Source organism: Hylobates moloch, unplaced genomic scaffold (assembly GCF_009828535.3).
Source record: "Hylobates moloch isolate HMO894 unplaced genomic scaffold, HMol_V3 SCAFFOLD_17, whole genome shotgun sequence".
In the NCBI taxonomy this organism is placed as follows: domain Eukaryota; kingdom Metazoa; phylum Chordata; class Mammalia; order Primates; family Hylobatidae; genus Hylobates; species Hylobates moloch.
In genome coordinates this window covers 79,539,618-79,561,798 of record NW_026652292.1, presented here as the reverse complement: position 1 = coordinate 79,561,798, position 22,181 = coordinate 79,539,618, and the positions used below count along the sequence as shown (strand labels likewise).

At 53.4% G+C, this 22,181-nt stretch overlaps 1 protein-coding gene across 4 annotated transcripts in view; it reads left to right on the top strand.

Annotated features, from left to right (window-relative positions):
• Nucleotides 1–22,181, top strand: part of ABLIM2 (actin binding LIM protein family member 2) — a 190,650-nt gene that overhangs the window by 132,082 nt on the left and 36,387 nt on the right. Inside the window, exons 14-18 of one of the 4 annotated variants that reach the window (XR_009210479.1) lie at nt 4,601–4,702; nt 5,204–5,257; nt 14,373–14,492; nt 15,825–15,877; nt 16,705–16,846. Coding sequence is in view for 2 of the 4 variants with exons in the window: in XM_058430059.1 (XP_058286042.1) it covers nt 4,601–4,702; nt 5,204–5,257; nt 15,825–15,877; nt 16,705–16,846 (351 nt within the window). In the remaining 2 variants the exon portion in view is untranslated. Of the gene's footprint in view, nt 1–4,600; nt 4,703–5,203; nt 5,258–14,372; nt 14,493–15,824; nt 15,878–16,704; nt 17,070–22,181 lie in introns of those variants that run through there. The other 3 variants (XM_058430059.1, XR_009210478.1, XM_058430058.1) reach the window with 3 other exon arrangements.

The window sequence follows — 22,181 nt, the reverse complement described above, 5'->3', positions numbered from 1 at the left end:
CCTCTCTGGTGTCTGGTGTGGGGGAGCCTGGCACCCATGCTCTGCCCCTACTAGACTCCCCTGGCTGTCTGTGACCTTGGGAACACCCAGCCTCTTTCCAGAATGTACTCTCGAGGGAACTGAGGCTCAGAAAAAAGCCACTGGCCAAGATCCCCAAGCTCCTTCTGGCAGAGCCCAAGGTCAGGCTTCTACCCAGGGTCCGTTCACAAATTGTGTTCACCCTCAGTTCCTGGGTCGACCTCGGAGGCCACACAAAGGTGCCTGTCCTCCTCTGCAGCCATGGGCTCCAGTGCGTCCCAGCCTAGGACCTCCTGGTGGCAGCCCCCAGGGGTCAGCTGAACACCAGGCAGCGTCACCTGCCCTCGGGGAAAGCCCTTCCTGTTTGCTCCACCGGCTCCTCTAGCATCTCCGGCCCCTCTCAGTGGACGTTTCCCTCTGGACGGCACTGTACGGGGGCGGCTCCCCAAGGCAAGGCCTGGCCCCACCCCCAACGAAATGCTGGCAGGGCCTCACCCCCGGCGCACCTTCCCACCAAGACCCAGCTTCCAGAGAGGTGCTGGCCACAGCCATGGGCACTTTTGTGTGAATTTCAGTCCCTGGTGTGTCCCCTGTGGAGGAGCCGACAGCGGGGGCAGGCAGGTGCAGGCTGGGAGGGGAGTCGGCACTGCGGAGGCCGCTGGCCAGGCAGCCTCCATGTGCTGAGCGGTGGGCCCACTCTGAACCCCTGGCCTGAGAAGGAAGGAAGGAGGGGCCCTGGGATGGAGCCTCAGGTCCAGGCCCACACCCTCCACTGCCCAGACCCCGGCAGCGCCTCTTCATCTTGCTGAGCGGCCACTCCCTCAGCTGCAAAAGGGCCTCATCCCTGAAGCATCGTCCTCAGGGTGATTGTGGTCGAGGACCCAGGATGTGGCTTTGCATTGTAGCATGGGCATCATCCTACCTGGCCTGCCGTGGCCGCCAGCTGGCCTCTCTGCGGTGTGACCTGGAGGAGGCTCCACAGGAGCCAGCTGAGCCAGCACCAGGGACACAGTGGGCCACTGGGAGCACCACGATGAAGGATGTGGCACTGGATTGTAAACTAGAGTATAACAGCAAGAGCCATCAGTCCACAAGGAGCTACGTAAATGTTGAGTAAACAAATAAATGGAGAGAAAGCGAGATCTCCCACACAAAGGAATTCCAAATAACGCGAGCAGATGCCTCATCCTCCAGGAGGGGGTCGTAACTCCCACTCCTGACATGTGGACAGGCGTGGGCTGCACAGAGTGGCTCCTTCCCAGGAGCGCCATGTGGGAGGGAGAGAAGGAGCAAGTCCACCGTGGAGTGGGCCACCACGGCTGACGCGCATGACCCGGTCAGCAAGGCCACCACGGCCAGTGGTCCGCTCGGCTGACAGCAGGTGCCCTTGATAGGATGTAGTGAGGACGCTTCACCTCGTGGGCTTCCTTCCCAACCCCGTAAGCCCAGTGTCTCCATGAGAAAACAGGCAAAAACCCTCAGCAGCCCTCCTCAAAACTGCCAGAGTCCTCAGACACAAGGAACGTCTGCAAAAGGTCGCAGCGGAGAGGAGGCTTGGGAGACGTGCCAACCAAACGTCATGTTTCCTGGGTGGGATCCTGGAGTGGAAGAACATCAGGTGACACCCGGGGAAACCTCAGTCCCATGTGGCATGCAGGTGGCACCAATCCGTGGGCATGCCCTAGTGATGGGAGACGGGACGGCAGGGACGCAGGCCGGGAGGGTGCGGGAGCCCCCTAGACTACCTGAAGCTGTTCCTAATGAAATATTTACTGAAATTTTTAAAAGATGGAAGAGGAGAGGAGGAGGAGGAGGAAGAGGAAAAAGTAGAGAAGGAAGAGGAGGAGGAGGAGGAAGAGGAAAAAGTGGAGGAAGAGGAGGAGGAGAAAGGAAAAAGTGAAGGAGAAAGGAGGAGGAGGAGGAGAAAGGAAAAAGAGGAAGAGGAGGCGGAGGAGGAAGAGGAAAAAGTAGAAGAGGAGGAGGAGGAGGAAAAAGTGGAGGAGGAGAAGGAAGACTTTTCGAAAGGTCTGAGGCTGCTCCTCTCCTAACAGGCATCATCCCAGGTGAAAGGATGCGGAAGCATCCCCGTCTGTTGCATATCAGAAGCCCCTGGGATGGGAGCCTAGCAGCACAGTGCTCCAGGTGGAAGCTGGCAATGCATTTTGTTCCAACGAAGCCTCACAGGGAGCAGGCAGGCATGAGTGCAGACGAGGGAGAGGTCCTCGCAGACCAAGTCCTCCCGGAAGGCTGAGCAGAGGAGGCAGGGCCTGAACCTGGACCCAGGAAGGGTCCGGACAGGTGGGAAGCCCTGGAGAGGACACTCGTCGAAGGGTGGGGTGCTAGGAGGGAGGGACCAAGGTGGCAGGATTCGGGCTGGTGTTAGAGGGCTCCGGGGGGCTGGAGTGAGGTGGCCCACCATGGCTGTGTCCCCAGCTTCCCTGCGGCCTCAGGCGCCTCCAAGTATCTGATGAAAGCTGATGCGTCTCCGGACCCTCCTCAAATAGACGTGCACATGTGTCCACAGACTCTGGTTTGAAACTTAGGGGATGCTGTGGCTGGGAACCGGGGAGGGACGGGTACACTGTGATGTGTTAGATCCTCGGCCCACTGAGAGGGGCTGAAGCAGATCAGGGGCCATGATTCCAGATAGGAAGAAACGAGCCCTTCCGGGCCTCCCAAGTCCACCGGTTGTGCCAAGAGCACACACAACTTAGAGATGGTGCCTGAAGCGAACCATCTTCCTGTGTTCAGAGTTCGTGTGGGTACAGTTTTTAAAACCCACCCTGTTCTGCTGCCACTGGGGATGGGTCTAGCACAGCTGTAGTTGGTAGGAGGAATCCGCGGTGTCCCTTCCTGGCACGTGAGTCCAGTCTCCCTGCTGTGAGGCCCCTGCTGCCACCAGGAGGGGCAAGAGTCCACCGTGGAGCATCCTGACGAGCATGACCTGACCAGCGAGGATGCCACAGCCAGCAGGGGCACCTGTAGAGCCAACTGAGGCTCTAGAAGCTTCCATGCTGTTCTGGAGGGAGGTTGCTAAGGGAAGGGCAGTTATCTGATGCTCTATCAGCATTGACAGGCAAAATCAGCAGCCATGCCCAGGCAGGAGAAAATGCTCAAGGTTAGAGCCTGCAGTCCTTTCTATGGCATCAGCCTGGCTGGGGCCACCCTGCTCCTAGGTGACCTCCCGCTGCATGCAGCCCACCACCAGGCAAGAGCCCCCTCCGGCCAGCATCTGTCGAGCCCTCCCCACTAGTCCACTGTGGGGTCCCCGGCCAGTCCACCTCCAGGCCCAGCATATCACTCACCCACTGTAGAAGTTCTGTTTCTGTTTCATTTCGATGTCACCGCGGGGTCCTGCTGCTCTGAAAGGCTGTGCAGCTTGAGGGAACGTTCTCAGGTCAAGAGCGCCTTTCCCCTTGCAGCCTGCTGCCTAGTGCTGAGGGGCTTCCTGGGGCTGGCAGGCGGGGGGAACGGGGCCTTGGGAGTGTCTTCTGCCGCGAGCGTACACCTTCTCATCACAAGTGTTCAATACCCTGCATCTGTCTGTCACCTCATTCCCCAAACAGGTGTTGGGGGAGGGATGTCACCTGGGTCACCTCAGCCCTCTGGATGCGTGACTTGATAATCCAACCTTGTTCACAAAACAGAATTATAGTTTCAGGTGAGCTCAGCAATTGAAGCAGGGTCAGAGAATGCTTTCCATTTAATCTGCCAAAAAACAGTTGTATTTAAGAATGTGGCCAGGGCGCGGTGGCTCACACCTGTAATCCCAGCACCTTGGGAGGTAGAGGTGGGCGGATTGCTTGAGCCCAGGAGTTCAAGACCAGGCAAGGCAACACGGCAAAACCCCATCTTTACAAAATTAAAAAAATTAGCCAGGCATGGTGGTGCACACCTGTGGTCCCAGCAACTTGGGAGGCCGAGGTGGGAGGATGGCTTGAGCCCAGGAGGTGGAGCCTGCACCCTGCAGAGCTGTGATTGTGCCACTGCATTCCAGCCTGGGTGACAGAGTGAGACCCTGGCCACCCCCCCCCCCCCCCAAAAAAAAAGAATGTGGTAATGGATGGATACTATTCTTTTCTTCTGCAGCTGGCAAAATTTTACTCAATGGCTTTTAAGGATAATTTTGATCATTTTAGTGCTTTCCTATTCTGAGTGGCTAATTTGTAGATTCTCAAGGAAAAGAGCATGTTTATATACAAGGATAATTAGGAAGAGGGGCCTTTGTTTTGGCGAATTTGCGGTTGGCTGGATTCAAACACCAGCCAGGACGCAGAGGCACAGATGGAGTGAACTCCCTAAGGTGTTCTTAGTTCACCGCCCAGCCCTGTGCCCTCAGCAGTGTCGCTCCTCTGCCTTGGGAACCTGGACAGACTTCAACTCAGGGTTGGATTAGCAAGTCCTTGACACAGTCTGGGAATGTGGATGAGGCCCACACTCCTCCCCCTGGGCAGGGGATCTGGGCTGCTCCACTGGACAGGAGAGATGGGGCTCACTGCAAATAAGCTTTTCATGCTTGAAATATTCTACTTTGCTTTCCCATTTCCCCTTCTATCTGCTGCCTTTGCCCTTCCGTCTGGAGGCAGTGAAAGTGGCCGCAGCACCCCCAGCCTCTCCGTGCTCTCTGACAGCAAGCCGCCCCCCTCCACCTACCAGCAGGCGCCTCGCCACTTCCACGTCCCAGGTAGGCTCCGGGACACACTAGCTGGGCTCCTCGCACCCAGCGTCTGGCCACACCGAAACTGTCAGCAGGCACCAGACGACACTCCAGGCTCCTCCACTGCTCCCCAGACGCTGAGATTCTTTAAAACCATCAGACGGGTTTTCACAACCCCAAACCGATGTGTGTTTGAGTTTCTTCCAAAGTCCCACAAATGGCAGGGAGATACACTTGTCCTCCTGGGAATGGGGTGAAGGAAAAGGGCTGTCTGAACTGGCTGTACTTCCCGGGGGGCCACGAGGTTCCTGGCTGCTGCCCCATCTCCTGCAGATGAGGGTGGCATCTGGAGTCAGGGAGGCTTGATCTGGGGCCTGGGTGTCTGTCGCTTGCTGGGTGCCGGTTCCTGCCTGATGATTCTAAATCTGGGTGAGTGCTTGTTGCTTACAAAAAGCTGTAGGACAGAAACCATCACAACTTGCTGCTTACCCTCCTGTTCTCTCCTTTTTTTTCTTTCTTCTTCCCCAGACACTGGCGTAAAAGATAACATCTATAGGAAACCCCCTATCTACAGACAGCATGGTACGGTTGGATTCCTCCCGCTGCTGTGGTTTGCCCCGCATGCCTGTCAATACCCATCTGCTTCTGAATGCATCCTTTTGTTGTGTTCTGATAAATGCAGTGAAGGCACCACCAAGGCCCTTAGCAGTCTGACTATTAAATGCAAATTACTAGCAGCCTCCTGAGAGTCCTCTTCTTACAAATTACGATAAAGGTTATGTCTGAGTAAGGACACTTCTGTGTGTTATGAAGCCGAGGCTAATGCACATCAGCCAGGGGTTGGGATGGGATGATAGCCAAGAGCCTGGTGGTGGCGCCTTCAATTATGCAGCCAGTGTGACTTTAGCCAAGATGGTGAGGGACAGAGGCTTACTAGAACCACAATCTGATCCAGGCCTGATCTTTGGAATATAGAACAAACTTGAATCAGTCGTTTATTCCTCAGGCAGACTTTAGTCTTGAGTTTTGAGGATTTCTGTTGATGGGATGGGTGACCTCGCCTTCGGTTACGGAGATTTCTTGCATAAGCAAATAGGGACTGACGCCCAGCTCTGCTCCACGCGAACCTGCCTGGGAGGTGCGCAGGGAGCAGCTTGCTTGGGCCATGGAGCAGGAATCAGGGCCACATGGTCTCCCCTCTCTTTCCTCCTGGGATTTCTGGGTGACTGACAGCAGGTTGCTTCACCATCCTGAGCCTCGGTTTACTCATCTGCAAAACAGGACCAATTCCCTCCAACCCACCCTTTCCACAGGCTGACCGTGGGAACTTCACGGGATACCGAATATGGAAGTGCATTCTAAACTGTAAAGTTCTGTGCACATGATGGGAATTGTTATCAAGTCACTAGCGATGGGAAAAGGCATTTCTATATTAAACATTCTTGTCCAGATGTACCTAAAGCAAACAGCCACATCCCACGTTGACAACTGGATGGACACTTTTAGACGGAATCTTACAAAAAGTGTGTTTCCTGTGACTTGCCGACAAATCAGTGATCAGGTTATACAAACTTTTAAAATACTTCCTCCCTCATGGCAATAGGTCCTGTACTTTGTGCATTTTTTTCCTCTTTCCAAGAAGGAAAAAAGTGAATGAAATCTCTTGAGTTTCCAGAAATGATGACTTCTACCATTGCCTTTCCACCAGAGAAGCGTAGAGCATGAACCTCCAAGAGGGATCAGAGCGGGATGGGCTAGGTAGACTCTAGGGCCCTTAGAAATTGTCCAGACCAGCTCCCTTGGGTTACAAGTGAGGAAACTGAGGCTTGGCCAAAAGGAGGAGCAGCCACAGTAAGTGACTGGCTTTCCATCATGGCACCCGGCCTGAACAGCCTGCCTGGAGGGCTGTGTCTTCTGTGCTGGTAGGCTATAAGATTGGGATTGACTACCTTGGCCTTTTATTAACCCCCCATTTTGTCTCAGATTGGTGCCTTAAAATGTGTGATTAACATGTGCAGGACAGGAGGGGGTCTGCCCCTTAGAAAGGGGAAGAGAGCAAACCGGGTTATGAAATTGCTCATTGTCATCCAACAGACCCAGATCTAAGGCAAAGAGCTTCGACCTCAGTCCTTTAACTGAACGATCCAGTGGAGAGATTAGATTTTACTGTCTCCAGTGATTGTCTTTGTGCATTTTTTTTTTTTTTTTTTTTTTTTTGAGACAAAGTCTCGCTCTGTCACCAGGCTGGAGTGCAGTGGTGCGATCTCGGCTCACTGCAACCTCTGCCTCTCGGGTTCAAGCAATTCTCCTGCCTCAGCTTCCCGAGTATCTGGGACTACAGGTGTGCATCATCATGCCAGCTAATTTTTTTGTATTTTTAGTAGAGGTGGGGTTTCACCATGTTGGCCAGGATGGTCTCAGTCTCTTGACCTTGTGATCCACCCGCTTCAGCCTCCCAAAGTGCTGGGATTATAGGGGTGAGCCACTGCACCTGGCCATCTTTGTGCATTTTTTAAAATCTGGCTATACATGATTCTCTTATCCAAAGGCAAGTTAATTCCTATTTGATTAAACCCTGAGCAATGACCAAAATTCTTTTATCATTCCAAAATTTTGCTATAAGCCGGGTGCGGTGGCTCACACCTATAATCCTAGCACTTTGGGAAGCACAGGCGGGCGGATTGCCTGAGCTCAGGAGTTCGAGACCAGCCTGGGCAACACGGTGAAACCCCATCTCGACTAAAATACAAAAGAAATAGCCAGGTGTGGCAGTGTGTGCCTGTAGTCCCAGCTACTTGGGAGGCTGAGGCAGGAGAATGGCTTGAGCCCAGGAGGCAGAGGTTGCAGTGAGCCGAGATTGCGTCACTGCACTCCAACCTGGGTGACAGAGTGAGACTCTCTCTGGAAAAAAAAAAATTAATAAAAATAAAAAGGGAATTAGGAACACAAGACAGGCAAGAATGGAGCACCTCCCTGGACAGTCAGGAATGGACATGAAGCAGGGCTGGTTGTGTGAGGGCCTGGGAGGAGGCGGCGCAGGAGGCCTCCCACCCACCAGCATGTCATCTGCTCAAGGGCTGAACGTTGAGGAGGTTTAACAGGTCAGGAATAAGTGTGGACATTTTTGTGTTTCCACACGCCATCTAGGGTCACTCTTGGTATTAAACCCAGTTACTTTTAGGAGTGTCGACCTAAAAAACAAACCGTAGAGAACTATCTCCAAATATGTTGAATGTACTGAGGAATTAGGAAAGAGGATTCTAATCCGAGATACATGGCTGCAGCAAGCCATATATGCACCCGAAGAGGAGAGGGTAAAGGGAAGCTCGTCTTAGCAAAAGCATTTCACATAAGCTGCCTAGAAACAGAGTTCATTGGCAGCAGAGGCTCGAGGCCGGAGCTGGCGTCCGTTCATTGGTGGAGACGCCATCACTGGGCAGGTGTTCTGTGGAGAGCATCTCATCTCAGTTGCTGGGTCCTTGAGAAGGAATTTCTGTTGAGGTTATTGTGGAAAGTCCTCGAGACAGTCTTTATCTCCCGCACGCAGGCAGGAGCTGTCCTGCCTCATGCCTTCCTCTAGCTTGTCTGGTCTGAGAAAAAGTGATTTCTTCCTGGGACCTGCAACCCTCCCAGGAGGCAGACCCAGTGCAAACCACAGCCCCTGGCTTCCAGCTACATCGTGGGGAGCTTCCTTTCTCAGAGTCTGTCTCCCCTGGAAAATGGGACTCAACGCCATATAGTCCTTGGGGCTTTGAGGATGTTTCAGGGAGATGACACATGACACTTGGCACTGGGCAGGGACCTTCTGTTGATTAGTCCCCTCAGGGGAGGGAAGCTGTGCGCAGTTTAAAATGAATTCATGACTGGCCAGGCGCAGTGGCTCACGCCTGTAATCCTAGCACTTTGGGAGGCCAAGGTAGGTGGATCACCTGAGGTCAGGAGTTTGAGACCAGCCTGGCCAACATGGCAAAACCCTATCTCTACTAAAAATACCAAAATTAGCCTGGCATGGTGGTGCATGCCTGTAATCCCAGCTACTTGGGAGGCTGAGGCAGGAGAATCACTTGAACCCGGAAGGCAGAGGTTGCAGTGAGCTAAGATCACACCACTGCACTCCAGCCTGGGCGACAGAGTGAGACTCCATCTCAAAAAAAAAAAAAAATACAACAACAAAGAAAAGAAATCACCTCTTAGACAGGAATACTAGCTTACGATCATCTCATATCTGACTTGAACTTACAAAATGAGGAAGTGTGGTGGTTTTATCATCTATTTGCTATATAAAATTTAGGAAAATACGCATAAAAGATGAAAAATTAAAAAAAAATAAAAATAAAGAAATAAAATAAAAGGAATTCATGAGGGAAAAATGACGGCTCCCCAACATTTCCCAGTAAGTTCGACTCTCCAGATGCAGGGACGGTCCTCATAGTTCACCAGATTTGCTCTTTCATTTCTAAGCAAACATGAGCCACCAGATGGCAATGCAGCTCTCTCCTCACCCCCCAACACACGCCTCCCACCACTTGCCCGGCAGGTGGGGGCTGTCACTCCTGCCCACCCAAAGCCGACAGTGGAAGTGACCCCACGGGGCACGCGTTGTTCCCTGTGTCTTTGTGCCCTGGTTTAAAGCAGGAATTAATCACTCTTTGTTGTGTCTCTGGGATTCCAGATTCTAGTGGCGTTGAGTCTCATTTTGGTTTTGGGTCCTTTTTGGCCCCAAATGGTGGAGTCTCGTTTTGGTTTGGGGACCGGCGGGATGGGGAGGAAAGGCAGGCTGTGTCCAGAGTGCGGATTGCACTGGGAAGCCGGGAAGTAGGAACTCAGCCTCTTCCTAGAGGGTTCCTCATGGCCCATGCATTCCCGGGGCTCAGAAGGAGCTGTCTGTGTGATACAAAAGACACGCTAACCTCTCCTTCTGCAGTGCAGAGAATGCAGAGAGGGCGTCCTAGAAAGGTGGAAGACGAGCCGGGCACGGTGGCTCACGCCTGTAATCCCAGCACTTTGGGAGGCTGAGGTGAATGGATCACCTGAGGTCAAGCATTTGAGACCAGCCTGGCCAACATGGTGAAACCCCGTCTCTACTAAAAATATAAAAATTAGCCGGGCGTGGTGGCCGGCGCCTGTAATCCCAGCTACTCGGGAGGCTGAAGTACGAGAATTGCTTGAACCTGGGAGGTGGAGGTTGCAGTGAGCTGAGATAGTGCCATTGCACTCCAGCCTGGGTGACAGAACGAGACTCTGTCAAAAAAAGAAAAAAAAGAAGGAAGGAAGGAAGGGAGGGAGGGAGGAAGGAAGGAAGGAAGAAAAGTGGAAGAGAGGGAGGCCGGAAGGAGAGAGGGAGGGAGGCAATGCGCTGGCTGGGGCCGACACTCCGGGCCCACTTTCCTTGTCCTCTGGAGTCTTTTTCCATCCTGACATCAACCAGGGAGCAGAGGTTCTTATTCTGACTCAAGAGAGGGGAAACCCCAGCGTGGAGGGATTTAAGTGACTTTTTCATTAATTTGTCCAAGGGGTGTTTTTCAAGCACCCACCCCACTATGTGCTAGGCTCGTCCCAGTGCTGGGGATACGTGGGTGACCCTGCATTCCCCCGACCCTGTGGAGCTGAGATTCTCGCGGATTTCCCCACGGCCGGACAGGTGAGAGGCTCAGCTAGGTTTCTAGTTTCCAACACCCATGCTCTGGGCCCTGCCCACACACTCACTCACTCACATACACACACACACATTCTCTCTCTCCCTCTGCCTCTCTCTCTCCCTCTCAATGTCATTCCAATTCAATGTGAATTGTAGAGATAGAGATTATTCTGAGAAGAACAGAAAAAATTCCTGTTGATGGGTCCACTCCTTAAAGGCTGAGTCTGGAAGACATAGGAGGGGACAAATCCTCAAAACCTCCTGCACAGCTATTCGAAGTCCCAGGAGTGGAGAGGACGTCTTTCTCTGGCCTAAGAGGTGAAGCCCCGATCACCGTCCCCAGTTGCTGTCAGCTCCTTCCCTTGTCAGAGAGAACACCTGCCGGGGTGCCGGTCCTGGCTCCCGGCTGCCAGAGTCCCAGACTTGCCTCAGGCTCTTGCAGTCTCAGGAATGATTCTGCACTGGAGGCAGAGAAAACTGGTGAGGAGCATGGCGGAGACCACTTGCTGGCTGCAGAGCCTTGGCTGGCACCCCTGGCACAGTGGCGGAACAGCTGTCTCACCTCTGCTGGCCCCCTGGACATGGGCAAGAGATCCTTGGAGGTTAGAGCTGTCAGTGTGTTGACGCTGGCAAAGAGGGAGCTGGTAGGGCCCTCCCTTGGAAACACGGGGCCCTTGTGCCGTGTCCATCTCACTCACTTCCTCCGTGCACCTGAGGCTGCAGGTTGGCACATCGGTCACCGAAGGGAGTGCAGAGACTCATCAGATGCGGCCCTTTCCCTGGAAGCATCTCTCTTCAGCTGCTCTGTGGGAAGTGGATTTGTACAAGTCACAGGAAGCAAAGTCGGTGGCGATGCAGCCCTGAGTCTGAAAATTTACACATCTGACGTGGAGGACAAAGTGGCTCCAGCTCTGGCTTCAGGGTCAGACAGACAAGATTCCAATCACCAGCTATGTGACCTTAGACTCCAGACCTCAGTCTCCCCATCTGTAAATGAGGTTCATAGCATCTATTATTATCTGTTAACATGCTTTACAAATGTTTACCCAAGGGCTGGGTGCAGTGACTCACACCTGTAATCCCAGCACTTTGTGAGGCTGAGGCAGGTGGATCACCTGAGGTCAGTAGTTCAAGACCAGCCTGACCAACATGGTAAAACCCCGTCTCAACTAAAAATGCAAAAAATTAGCCGGGCGTGGTGGTGATCACCTGTAATCCCAGCTACTCGGGAGGCTGAGGCAGGAGAATCGCTTGAACCCGGGAGGCAGAGGTTGCAGTGAGCCGAGATTGCGCCATTGCACTCCAGCCTGGGCAACAGAGTGAGAATCCATCTCAAAAAAAAAAAAAAAAAGGAAAAATGTTTATCCAGACCACAATACAGTGCTTATCGGATGAGTAGGTATTCAGTAAGTGCTTATCACATGCATGTTCTCAGGGAAGTGTCTCTGTGTTGACTTTGCTCTTCCCATCAAAGCCCTTGTTATGTATAGAAACCTTCTCATCCACCTCTGCCTCGACTCTACTGGCCTGTGAGCTTCTGAAAGACAAGGGTCATGTCTGAGTTTTTTCTGCATTCCCCATTCTTAAGACAGTACAGTGCACAGTAGGCACTCAGCACAGGGAGATGGGGATAAAGGTTGAGGGGCTAAGGGTGAACAGAGGGTAGATGGACTGATCGATGGATTAAGGGCTACATGGATGAATGGATGCATCAGTGGGCAGAGAAATGAAGTGGACAAAGAGAGGAATTGATGAATGGGTGGGCGAGTGGATGGATGGATGCGTGAATGTGGGTAGGTGGGTGGATGGATGGATGAGTAGGTGAGTGAGTAGATAAGTGGAAGCTGGATGAATAAATATCAAAATAAGTGAAGGCACAAGTGAATGGATAGATGGATGGGTGGGTGGTGGGTGGATGGATGGGTAGATGGATGGTTGGGTGGCTGGCTGGATGGATGGGTGAAGAATGGGTGGATGGATGAGCAGTGGATAGATGGGTGAGTGGGTGGATGGATGGATTGATAGATGGGTGGATGGGTGGGTGGGTGGATGGATGGATGGATGGATGGATGGATGGATGGATGGGTGGATGGATGGATGGGTGAAGGATGGATGGATCAATGGGTAAATGGATGAATGGGTGGGTTGATGGGTGGGCGGATGGATGAATGTGAATGGACAGATGAATGTATAGGTGGGTGGATGGGTAGATGGACGGATGGATAGATAGATGAATAGATGGGTGGATGGGTGGGTGGGTGGAAGGATGGATGGATGGGTGAAGGATGGGTCAATGGATGGTTAGATGGATGGGTGATGGGTGGATGGAATGGTGGATGGGTGGATGGCTGGCTGGATGAATGGACAGATGGATGTATAGGCAGGTGGATGGGTAGATGGATGGATGGGTAGTTAGATGAATGGTAGTTAGGTAGATGGGTGGATGGGTGGATGGGTGGGTGGATGGATGGATGGATGGATGGATGGATGGGTGAAGGATGGGTGGATGGATGGGTAGATGGATGGGTGGTGGCTGGATGGATGGGTGGATGGCTGGCTGGATGGATGAATGGACAGATAGTTAAAGGAGTGGGTGCATGGATAAGTAGGTAAAAGGGTGAATGAATAAGTATATGGAAAGGAATAAAGCAGTAAGGGATGCACACAGGCTGGCATGGATGTTCAGATATGAATGAATTATAAGGTGGGGTTTGGGAAGGAGGAAAGGCAGGCCAGTTCTGTATCCAGAAAAAAAAATATTGAGACCTCTTACTTTCATTCAGATGCCTCCAACCAAAGATTTCCCAAGGAATACAGGGAGTAGAAAGCCAGCCTTTCCCAAAAGGGTTCCTCATTGGCAAATGCATTCCAGAACTCAGAAGGAGCTGCCTGTGTGATACAAAAGACATATTAAACTCTCTTTCTCTGATTGTCCTGAGTTGATCTTTTTCTGACATCCCAAAGCAGCATGCTGCAAATTAGCCTCAAAGTTAGCCTCTTGTTTATTCCTAATTTTTCAAACCTGTAAGCTGAGTTTCCTATTATGTCCCAGCATCCATGCAGGTTATCTCATGTGATCCTCACAACATGGAGGGGTGGGCATCCTTTGCCCATTTTGCAGATGAGGAAACTGAGGCTCAGAGCTGTTATGGAAGCAAGCCACCAATAATCCGAAGTGCCAGTTTCCTATCTTTTCCTAGCCAAGCTCCTAGTTCTCAAGAGGCTCAGTCGTCTGTTTTGTGGGCTAGCAAACTGCTTTTTAAAAAGCCGTTGGTACAAGTCTAGTTAAACTGTGCACATCTGGAGGAGTTGGCAGTGTTTGCAGAGGAAACTTGCTAAATCTTGGCAAAGCATCCCTCTCTCAGATGGCGGGGGCTGTTTGGAGACCTGAGATGGCTTTTCAGCCAGAATGTGTCAGTCAACCCATCTTCCATGGCCGAGGAAAGTCCCTGAAGCCAGGCTGGCCTCTGGGGACCCAGGCCTGAATTCCAAGGGCTGGGATTTCAGGTGCCCAAGGGCCCTTCAGCTGGAGCAACTTAATTGTCCATGCACGTGCAGATTATTCCAAGAGTGGTGATCCACTTTCCAGCCTCCTGGCTTTTCAGGAAACGATGCACTTATTTTTGCCAGCCAACTCAGCCCCAGGGCCCTTCTCTGGCTTGAACAATGGCTGTGCTCTTAGAGCTCCAAGTAGTCCCTGGCCTGCCTTCTCCCTGGGACATGCTGGGCAGCTGCCAGGAGTCATGGCTGATGTATGGCCGCACACTCAAGGGCTCCGCTGCCGGGCGGCGGCTGTTGTCTGGGCAACAGGAGAGTCCAGCTGCGGGCATGCGTCCCCCGGAGCTCCCTGCCCCCTCTGCCTCTCCATTAAGCGCTTCTTGAGCAGGCTTGGCGTTGATTTGCCTCTGTGAGTGGGGAGAGCAGGGCTTTGTATTTTCATGCTGAAAATCACTGTCTCTCCCGGAAGAAGGAGAAACAGGTAGCCGCTGAGAGTAACGAGATGTCAGTGTATTCGGAACGGAACTGCTCAGTCTTCAATTTTGGCCTTATCTTGTCAAGGTCCTGTAGCCCAATCCCAAATTTCCAAGCTCTCTGGCCTGGTATCAGTCTTGTCCTTGGTGGTGCAGGAGGCAGGGTACGGCAAAAGACAGACGGGCCCGAGCCCGCCGCCCGCTGCAGGTAAGAAGCCCACCTCGGCGTGTCCTTCCTGAGGCCTGGGTCTTCATGGCGGGCTGGGGACGGAGACGGGTTTTTGTGTAATTGTTCAGTGCATGCGGTCAGTGCTTCTGTAAGGGATACACAAGGTGTGGGTCTTTACGTACTAAATTGGATGCCGAGAAATGTCAGCATGGCCTTGTGTGATTTATTTGCTCATTCTTGGCTGGAAATGTCAGCCCAGCTGGGTGACAACCCCCAACAAAAAGGCGAATGGAAAATCCAGATGCCTCGTTGCTCAGCTGCAGATGGTATTCTTGGTAAAGGAACTGTTGCAAAACGGACTTTTGCTTGTTCTGTTTCATTGAGTCCATTTCTGGTTGCATTCTGTAATTTTGTCATTTCCTGACTGCTCTTCGTGGACGTCTTCCAGTAGCAGAACCCGTCACCATTTTGCAGTTTGCCAGCAGCACTTAGCCAGGTGGGGCAGACAGGGAAGGACCTTGGACTCAGAAGGCCTGGGCTCATGTCGGCCCCTACCGCCCACTCGCCCGTGACCTTGGGCGAGGTATACCATGTCCCTGAGCCTCAGTCTCCCGATCTGTGAAATGGCGCGAAGCTTCTCCCTGCGGGGGTGGACGGGGTAGTCAGTGGAGTATCCAGAGCCCCTTGCCCAAGTCAGACACGTAGGCCTCCACGACTGAGACCTTGTGTTACGTGGGAGGTTTTTAAAATGCGTGTTCTCAAAAGGCCAAGTGGGCCAGGTGCGGTGGCTCATGCCTGTAATCCCGGCAGTTTGGGAGGCTGAGGCACGTGGATTACTTGAGGTCAAGAGTTCAAGACCAGCCCGGCCAACATGGCAAAACCCCATCTCTTCCAAAAATATAAAACTTATCCAGGCATGGTGGTGCACACCTGTAATCCCAGCTACCGGGTGGCTGAGGCAGGAGAATCGCTTGAACCCGGGAGGCGGAGGTTGCAGTGAGCCGAGATCACACCACTGCACTCCAGCCTGGGTGACAGAGCGAGACTCCATCTCGAAAAAACAAAAAACAAAAGAAAATCAAAAAGCCAAGTTGCTACATCTGAAAACGTGACTCTGCTCTGTGTGGGTGTTTGGCTAGAACTGAAATCAGGGCTCACTTCACACCCCTGCTGCTGATGCTCCCTGGGCCGTGATCCCTGGGGGCCTCCTCCAGCTTACCTTGTTCCTTGCCCTTTGAAAGGCATTCATACTACTGACCTTCTCTTTGATTGATTTTTCATTTTTGAGCATAACTGTAATATGGGAAACCATGAGGCAGAAACCCACAATCAATGATGTGTTGCCTTTACAAATGGATTTTTCCCTTCCAGCTGCCAGGCGATCAGATGGGGAGGATGGAAGCTTCGAGCAGGATAACAGGAAGGTAATTCCAGGGAGCAGATCTGGTTTAGAACAGCCTTGCTCAGAAAGAAATCGGTTTTGTGAGACTTTGAATCTTTCTCTTACATTCTGTTCCTTAGGGGCCCTGCGAGGCCAAAGGTAGGAGGCCCTTCCATCAGTTTCCTTCCTACATTTAGGACGCACACGTCTCCTACCGAGGTCCTGGGTATATGCCCGTGTGGCTTGGTTATGGTTCTGTGACTGAAGAGATGTGTATCGTGAAAGGGAAATAAATCAAAGTGCATCCCTGGGGCATCCATATTCTAGGATAGGTTCAGCAGATGTTTTTCATAAAGGGCCAGAGAGTAAGTACTTTTGGCTTTGTGGGCTGTACCATCTCCGATGCAGCTACCGAACTCTGTGAACGCAGCCGGAGCCGAGGCACGAACAGGCATCTCCGTGTTCCAACAACGCATTCGTGACAAAAGGAGGCTGCAGGCTGGGCTTTACCTGTGCTAGGGCTGGAAAGCAGGGCTGTGTGTAGGGAGAGCCCGAGGCTGGACTTGGGCCCTCATTCTCCCTGTGCGGAGCCCTGTGGGCCCCTGGCCTCCCAGAGCCTCGGTGGCTGTGTCCGTAAGATGGGGCAGCTCCATTTCCCCCAGATGCTCCATGTACCTGTATAGCATCTGGATAGGTCTCACTAAATGGCAAGATTTTTATTGAAAGCTGCGTTTCTCACATATTGAGTTTTCTCACAGTGGGGTCAGCTCGTATGTTAGAAGGTAAGGAACCTACAAGAAGGGTCCAGTGAGATGTTCCCACTGTTGCAGGTGACCTTGAAATTCGCATGACTTTGTTTTTTACCTTCAGCAGAAGAGCAGCTGGCTGATGCTCAAGGGGGATGTACACACGAGGACCAACTCTCCAGACCTGGACAGCCAGTCCTTGTCCCACAGCAGCGGGACTGACAGAGACCCTCTCCAAAGGATGGCAGGGGACAGCTTTCACTCACGTGAGTGGTTCTTTTGAAGAAAGAGCTGTGATGTGCACAAAAAGCCTCGCAGCAAAGGGGCCCCATAACTCAGAGCAATCCCCCCAAATCTCAGCCTTGCCTGTTAAAAAGCATAAAAGCAAAGCCCGCAAATCTAAGGACCGACCGGAAGGAAATATGGGGCTTTTGCAGTTTGCCGGCTTCCCAAGAACTGTCCCTGAGCCAGTGTGCTCACGAGGGCCACGCCTGCATGTCCCCTCACACATCTCCAGGGCCTGCAAGAATGCAGAAACCCAGATCTGCTCCTGGGCCGTTTAGGAGAAAGGCGTCCGGGCTGCCAGGTGGGAGTCAGGGCCTGTTCCCTCCAGAGCAGACATGGGCATGGTCCGGCTGATGAGTGCAGACTTGGAGTTGGTGACGGGCACCATCCCTGTCCCCTGTGACTCATCCTGAACGAGGCACAGCCTCAGACTTCATAGAGAGACAGTGATGGCGTCTGCCTGACCCTAGGGGTGTTTTGAAGACTGAATCAGGAGTGATTTTCAAATGTAGAGAAAACTCCAGATAATGCTGTTTGCTTCCAGCCGCTGTAAATCACAGGTGAAAACCAGTAGCAAGCGCTCACTCAGCACCTCCCAGAAGTGGCCTGCGGGTCTCAGCTGGGCTGGGGGCAGTTTTCAATGGGCAAGGCTTGGGCTTAGCTTGGAAGCAGGGGCTGGGAGAGGATGAATAGGGGTGTGAGAGCAGAAGAAAGACCTGGCTTTGCAGTGAGGCAGTCCCAAGTTCAAATCTGAGCTCACCACTGACCCGTCGTGTAATGGGGGCCAGGTGTTAGGAGACTGGAACTGGGTATGTGTGTGGCGTTCGGCCGGCCATAGTAGCTGCTCAGTAAACGGAAACTGTTCCTCATCCTCATCCTCATCCTCATGCCTGCAAACTGTAAACCGTCTTACTTAACAACAAAAGTAGAAAAGTGTTTCAATGTGACGGGAAAGAGTGAAGACACAGAAGCTTGGAAACGATGTGTTAAATAATCACTTTAAACAAAGAAAGGTGTGTTGCTTGTGTATGATCTCTGTAAGCAGGTGTCTGTGCACCTCTCGGGCCTCTGCCCCCGCCTGGGGTGCAGCTTTGTAAATACCGAGATCCCAGCATTCAGGCACAAAGCTGATGTCACCATGGGAAAGCCACTCCCCCAAAAAAATCCCCCAGAGGGAGAGGGGTTCACCCCAGATGGCAGCTTGCTCCTTCCAGAGGAACTGCCCATCTCATCTGCAGGCAAACCAAGGGGGCTATGGGGCTGGTCCACGCGCACCTCCCTGTGCCCCCGTGGGCAGCTGCATGCCAGTCCTCCGGTCCCTCTCTCTCGGATCCCAGGAATCCCTGCCCCCGGCTGGTGCAGCACCTGCCTGCGGGTCAGGGAACATTGGCCTAGCTCGTGGCCCCTCTGCCCTGCACTCGCGTGTCAGATGCCGTTGTGTTCAGAGGGGGAGAGCTCCCCCCGCAGCACGCTCCCCACCTTGCTCAGTGTCCCAGCATCAAGGCATTTGCCCTGGGAACCAGGAAATCAGTGTTTGGGGATCTCAAGATGGCATCGTTCAGCGTTCAGTCCTTCCCTTGCCAGGTGGCCGGCAGAACTCTGCAAGGCTGGGGCCGTACTGATGACCTCCCCCACTTGATGACCTCCCCCACTTGATGACCTCCCCTACTTGATGACCTCCCCACAGACTTTTCCGGGAGGCCAACTACTGTCCCCAGAATTCCTACTGACGTTTGTGGCCTGCCTGTGGCTCAGGACTAAGAGAGGAGGGGGGGTGCTGTGTGGGAGAAGCCGGACTAGAGACGGGCTGCCCGCTGTGACCCCCGTGCCCCTGATACTCTGTGTGACCTGCACGTGTGGCCTTCACCTCGTGCACTGCTTCCTCGTTTGAAAATGCCAGAAAGTAGGTGCCCTGGAGTTGCCCCAGGAGCACACGAGGCTGGCGGGTGGCCGGCCCTGCGAGGCCCGGAGGCCATGTTGGGTGTGTGAATGTCAGGTGGTCACTCAGCAGCAAGGGCATGTGTGCCAGCCCCACCTCTTGCCGTCACAGTCTTGTCCCCAGGCTGCCTGTGCAGATGCACGTAGGCTGCGGCTGCCTCCTTCCTGGCGTGCTGGGTCTGCAGGACCCCGATGGCCCGTGCTGCATTCATGAATTCCCCGGGGAGACTCTGCTCCAGCACAGACATATGTGTCCTCCCCCTGGCCGTGCCTGCTTATGAAGATGTGGCTATGATGCTGTCCTTCCTTCACTTTCTCCTGGTGTTCTAACGTCACTTCCTCTGAGCAGGAAACCCGCTGTGTCTAACCATTCTGATTGTGCCTTTATTTCCATCCCGATGGCATTGCCTTGTTTCCCAATTTGCATGGAAATGGCAGCGAGGACCGAGGACCCAGGCTGCCGGCTGTGCCTGGATCAGGTGAGCCTTGCCATCTGCGGCCTCCTGAGGAATCCAGGCGGGAAGGGGAGCACACGGAGACTGAGAGCCAGCCACCCTTTTCTCTCGGGGTTCTTTTGATTATCACCAAGTAGCCCCCAGACCTGAGTCCATGGGCACCAGTTCCATTTGCACACAACTTTGACTGAACAAAGCATTTGCACACAGCAAGGCACGCCACCTGCACCCCGGGACGTCCATCTGTAGCGCGCCCAAGGAAGGTAGGATTGTGACACCCAACACAGTGGGCACTCAATAAATGTCTGTTGAATTGAAATGCATTACATTCAACGGGTATTTATTGAGCACCCACTCTGTGCCAGACGCTGAGCGGGGCGCCGAGGGGGACAGAGAAGACGAGAGCAGCCCCTGATCTGGAGAAGCGTGCAGGGAGCTGGGAGAGGCAGAGACGCCGACAGAGCGAGCACACGCGCATCCCGCCGCCGCCTGCCCGCCGGGCACCTCTTTGGCTTTGCAAGGGCCCTATCACAAACTCATCTCACCCACAACACCATCTGCACATCTCACCTGGGACTGAATTCATCATTCAGTCATTCATCCATCCCTCCACCAAATACTTACTGAGCACCTACTATGTGCTGGACATGGTGCTAGGCAGTGGAGAGGCAGTGGTGAGCGTGGCCCAGTCCCAGTTCCCCAGCAGGGAAGCCAGAGGACTTTATGGCAGTGACAAACCAGGGAGCCATCCCCATCCCATTAGTTCCCAGCAGGCACTGCCACCCCTCCAAAGAGGGCGTCATAGTGAAATCTATATTTTATTATTGACTGCCTTGCTGTTCCTGTTTATATTACACACAGGGCATTATCTGGGCTATGTGCAGAGTAGTTTATATTATCAGTGCACCTGATTTCTGCACAGGAAGGGAGGCTATTGATTTTATGTTATAAGAAGATTTCTAGGACAAGGCTCGCTGCCTTGGGGGAGGAACACAAGGTGGTGTGGACTCCACGTCCCCGGCGGTAGGGCCTGCAGCTGCCTGGGGTCCCACATTCCTAGCCCCTTGAGGCCCCATCCTCTCTTTTGAGGTCTCCCATGTCCCACCCTCGAAGGTCAGAGGCGTGTCAGCATGATACAAACCCCCTGGGCAGCTCGAGGCACTGCCCAGAGGACTCAGTGGCCCCTAGAAAGGACCCAGCACTTCCGAAGGGAATAGGACCCTTTTCTCCAATCCCAGCACATGAGGCATGTGTGAGAGGTGGGAGGGCGGGAGCCAAGGGTGGTCTGGCCAGGTTGGAGAGGGGGTCAGGAAAGCTCTGAATTAACCACCACAGCAGCACAGGGGAGGCCCCAGTGGGGGGCACTTCACCCCCAACCTACCTGTGGCTTGGCATTTTCTGTCACCTTCTGTGTGTCCTCTCGCTATGGGACCGGGCGGAGTCCCATGTCTGGTGGGACGTGCTTGTCTCTGCTTGTCTCCCCGCTGCCTGGTCTTGGAGCCCATTGGGAGGGAGGGTTAGGAGACAGCGAACCTGCTGCAGCTTTTCTGTTCCTGGCATCAGAAGGGAAGGTGGCGGGTGGAGGCCAGGGCAGAGGTGGCCTTCCTCCTTTCCCCTTTTACTCCTCTGGAGCTGCAGGATGGGGCAGAAGAGTTCTTCTTGCATTCCTTAGTCCGTGGTGGAAGGAAGAGCCTCCCTGACGTGCTACTGTCGATCTCGTGAGGGTATCTGGTGGGACCAGCAGGGCGCCTGGCTCAGGCTTAGAGATGTGAGACCCCCTAGGGGTGGAATATGCAGACATCACAACTGGAAGAAGAGGGCCAGGCACAGTGGCTCACGCCTGTAATCCCAGCACTTTGGGAGGCCAAGGCGGGCAGATCACCTGAGGTCAGCAGTTTGAGACCAGCCTGACCAACATGGTGAAACCCTGTCTCTGCTAAACACAAAAAATCAGCCAGGCATGGTGGAGGTTGCCTGTAATCTCAGCTACTTGGGAGGCTGAGGCAGGAGAATCGCTTGATCCCGGGAGGCAGAGGTTACAGTGAGCCAAGATTGCACCATTGCACTCCAGCCTGGAGGATGACAGAGCGAGACTCCGTCTCCAAAAAAAAAAAGAAAAGAAAACTAGAAGAAGAGCATAGTGGTCCAGAGACAGTGGGTGGGAGCTGCCGGTCAACAGATGCAGGCAGTCCCCAACTTCTGACATGGGGCTGTGTGACTTTCCGCTGGCGTGAAAGCGATATATATTGGATAGAAAGCAAACCTCAGTACCCACACACCCGCCAGTACCCACACACCCATTCTGTTTCTCACTCGCAGTGCAGCATTCAGCGAATGACACGAGACGGCCAGCCCTCTATGATGCTCCAGGCTGTGCACTAGATGACTCTGCCTGGCCAAAGGCTAATGCAGGTTTCTGAGCATGTTTAAGGCAGGCTGGGCTAAGCCATGATGTTTGCTAGGTTAGGTGCATTCAATGCGTTTTTGACTTATGATCTTTTCATCTTACTGGGTTTATGGGATGTGATGAGCCCGTGGTGAGCCAAGGGGCATCTCTCTGTATTTCATGAGCACTTGGTGTGTCCCAGTGCTGTTCTGGGTGCTGGGGACAGAGCAGAGGCCAAAACAGACAAAGTTCCCTGTCTGGGGAGCTGACATTCTACTGGGGGCTGGGAGACAGAGAGAAACAAACTGAAAGCGAGTTATATCAGTGTCCTGTGCTAAGAGGGCTAGAGAGGGCTGGGGGAAGGGTGCACTTTCAAATACAGTAAGTAGTCAGGGCAGAGAGATGGTACCTGGCATGGCTTGAAGCGGGTATAGCCTTGAATAGGGCCAGTATATGGGGGAGGGCATTCCACCTCCCCCAGGGTGGAGGCTGGGCCGTGGGTTGGAAGAACAGTGAGGGCCATGCGTCAGGTCACAG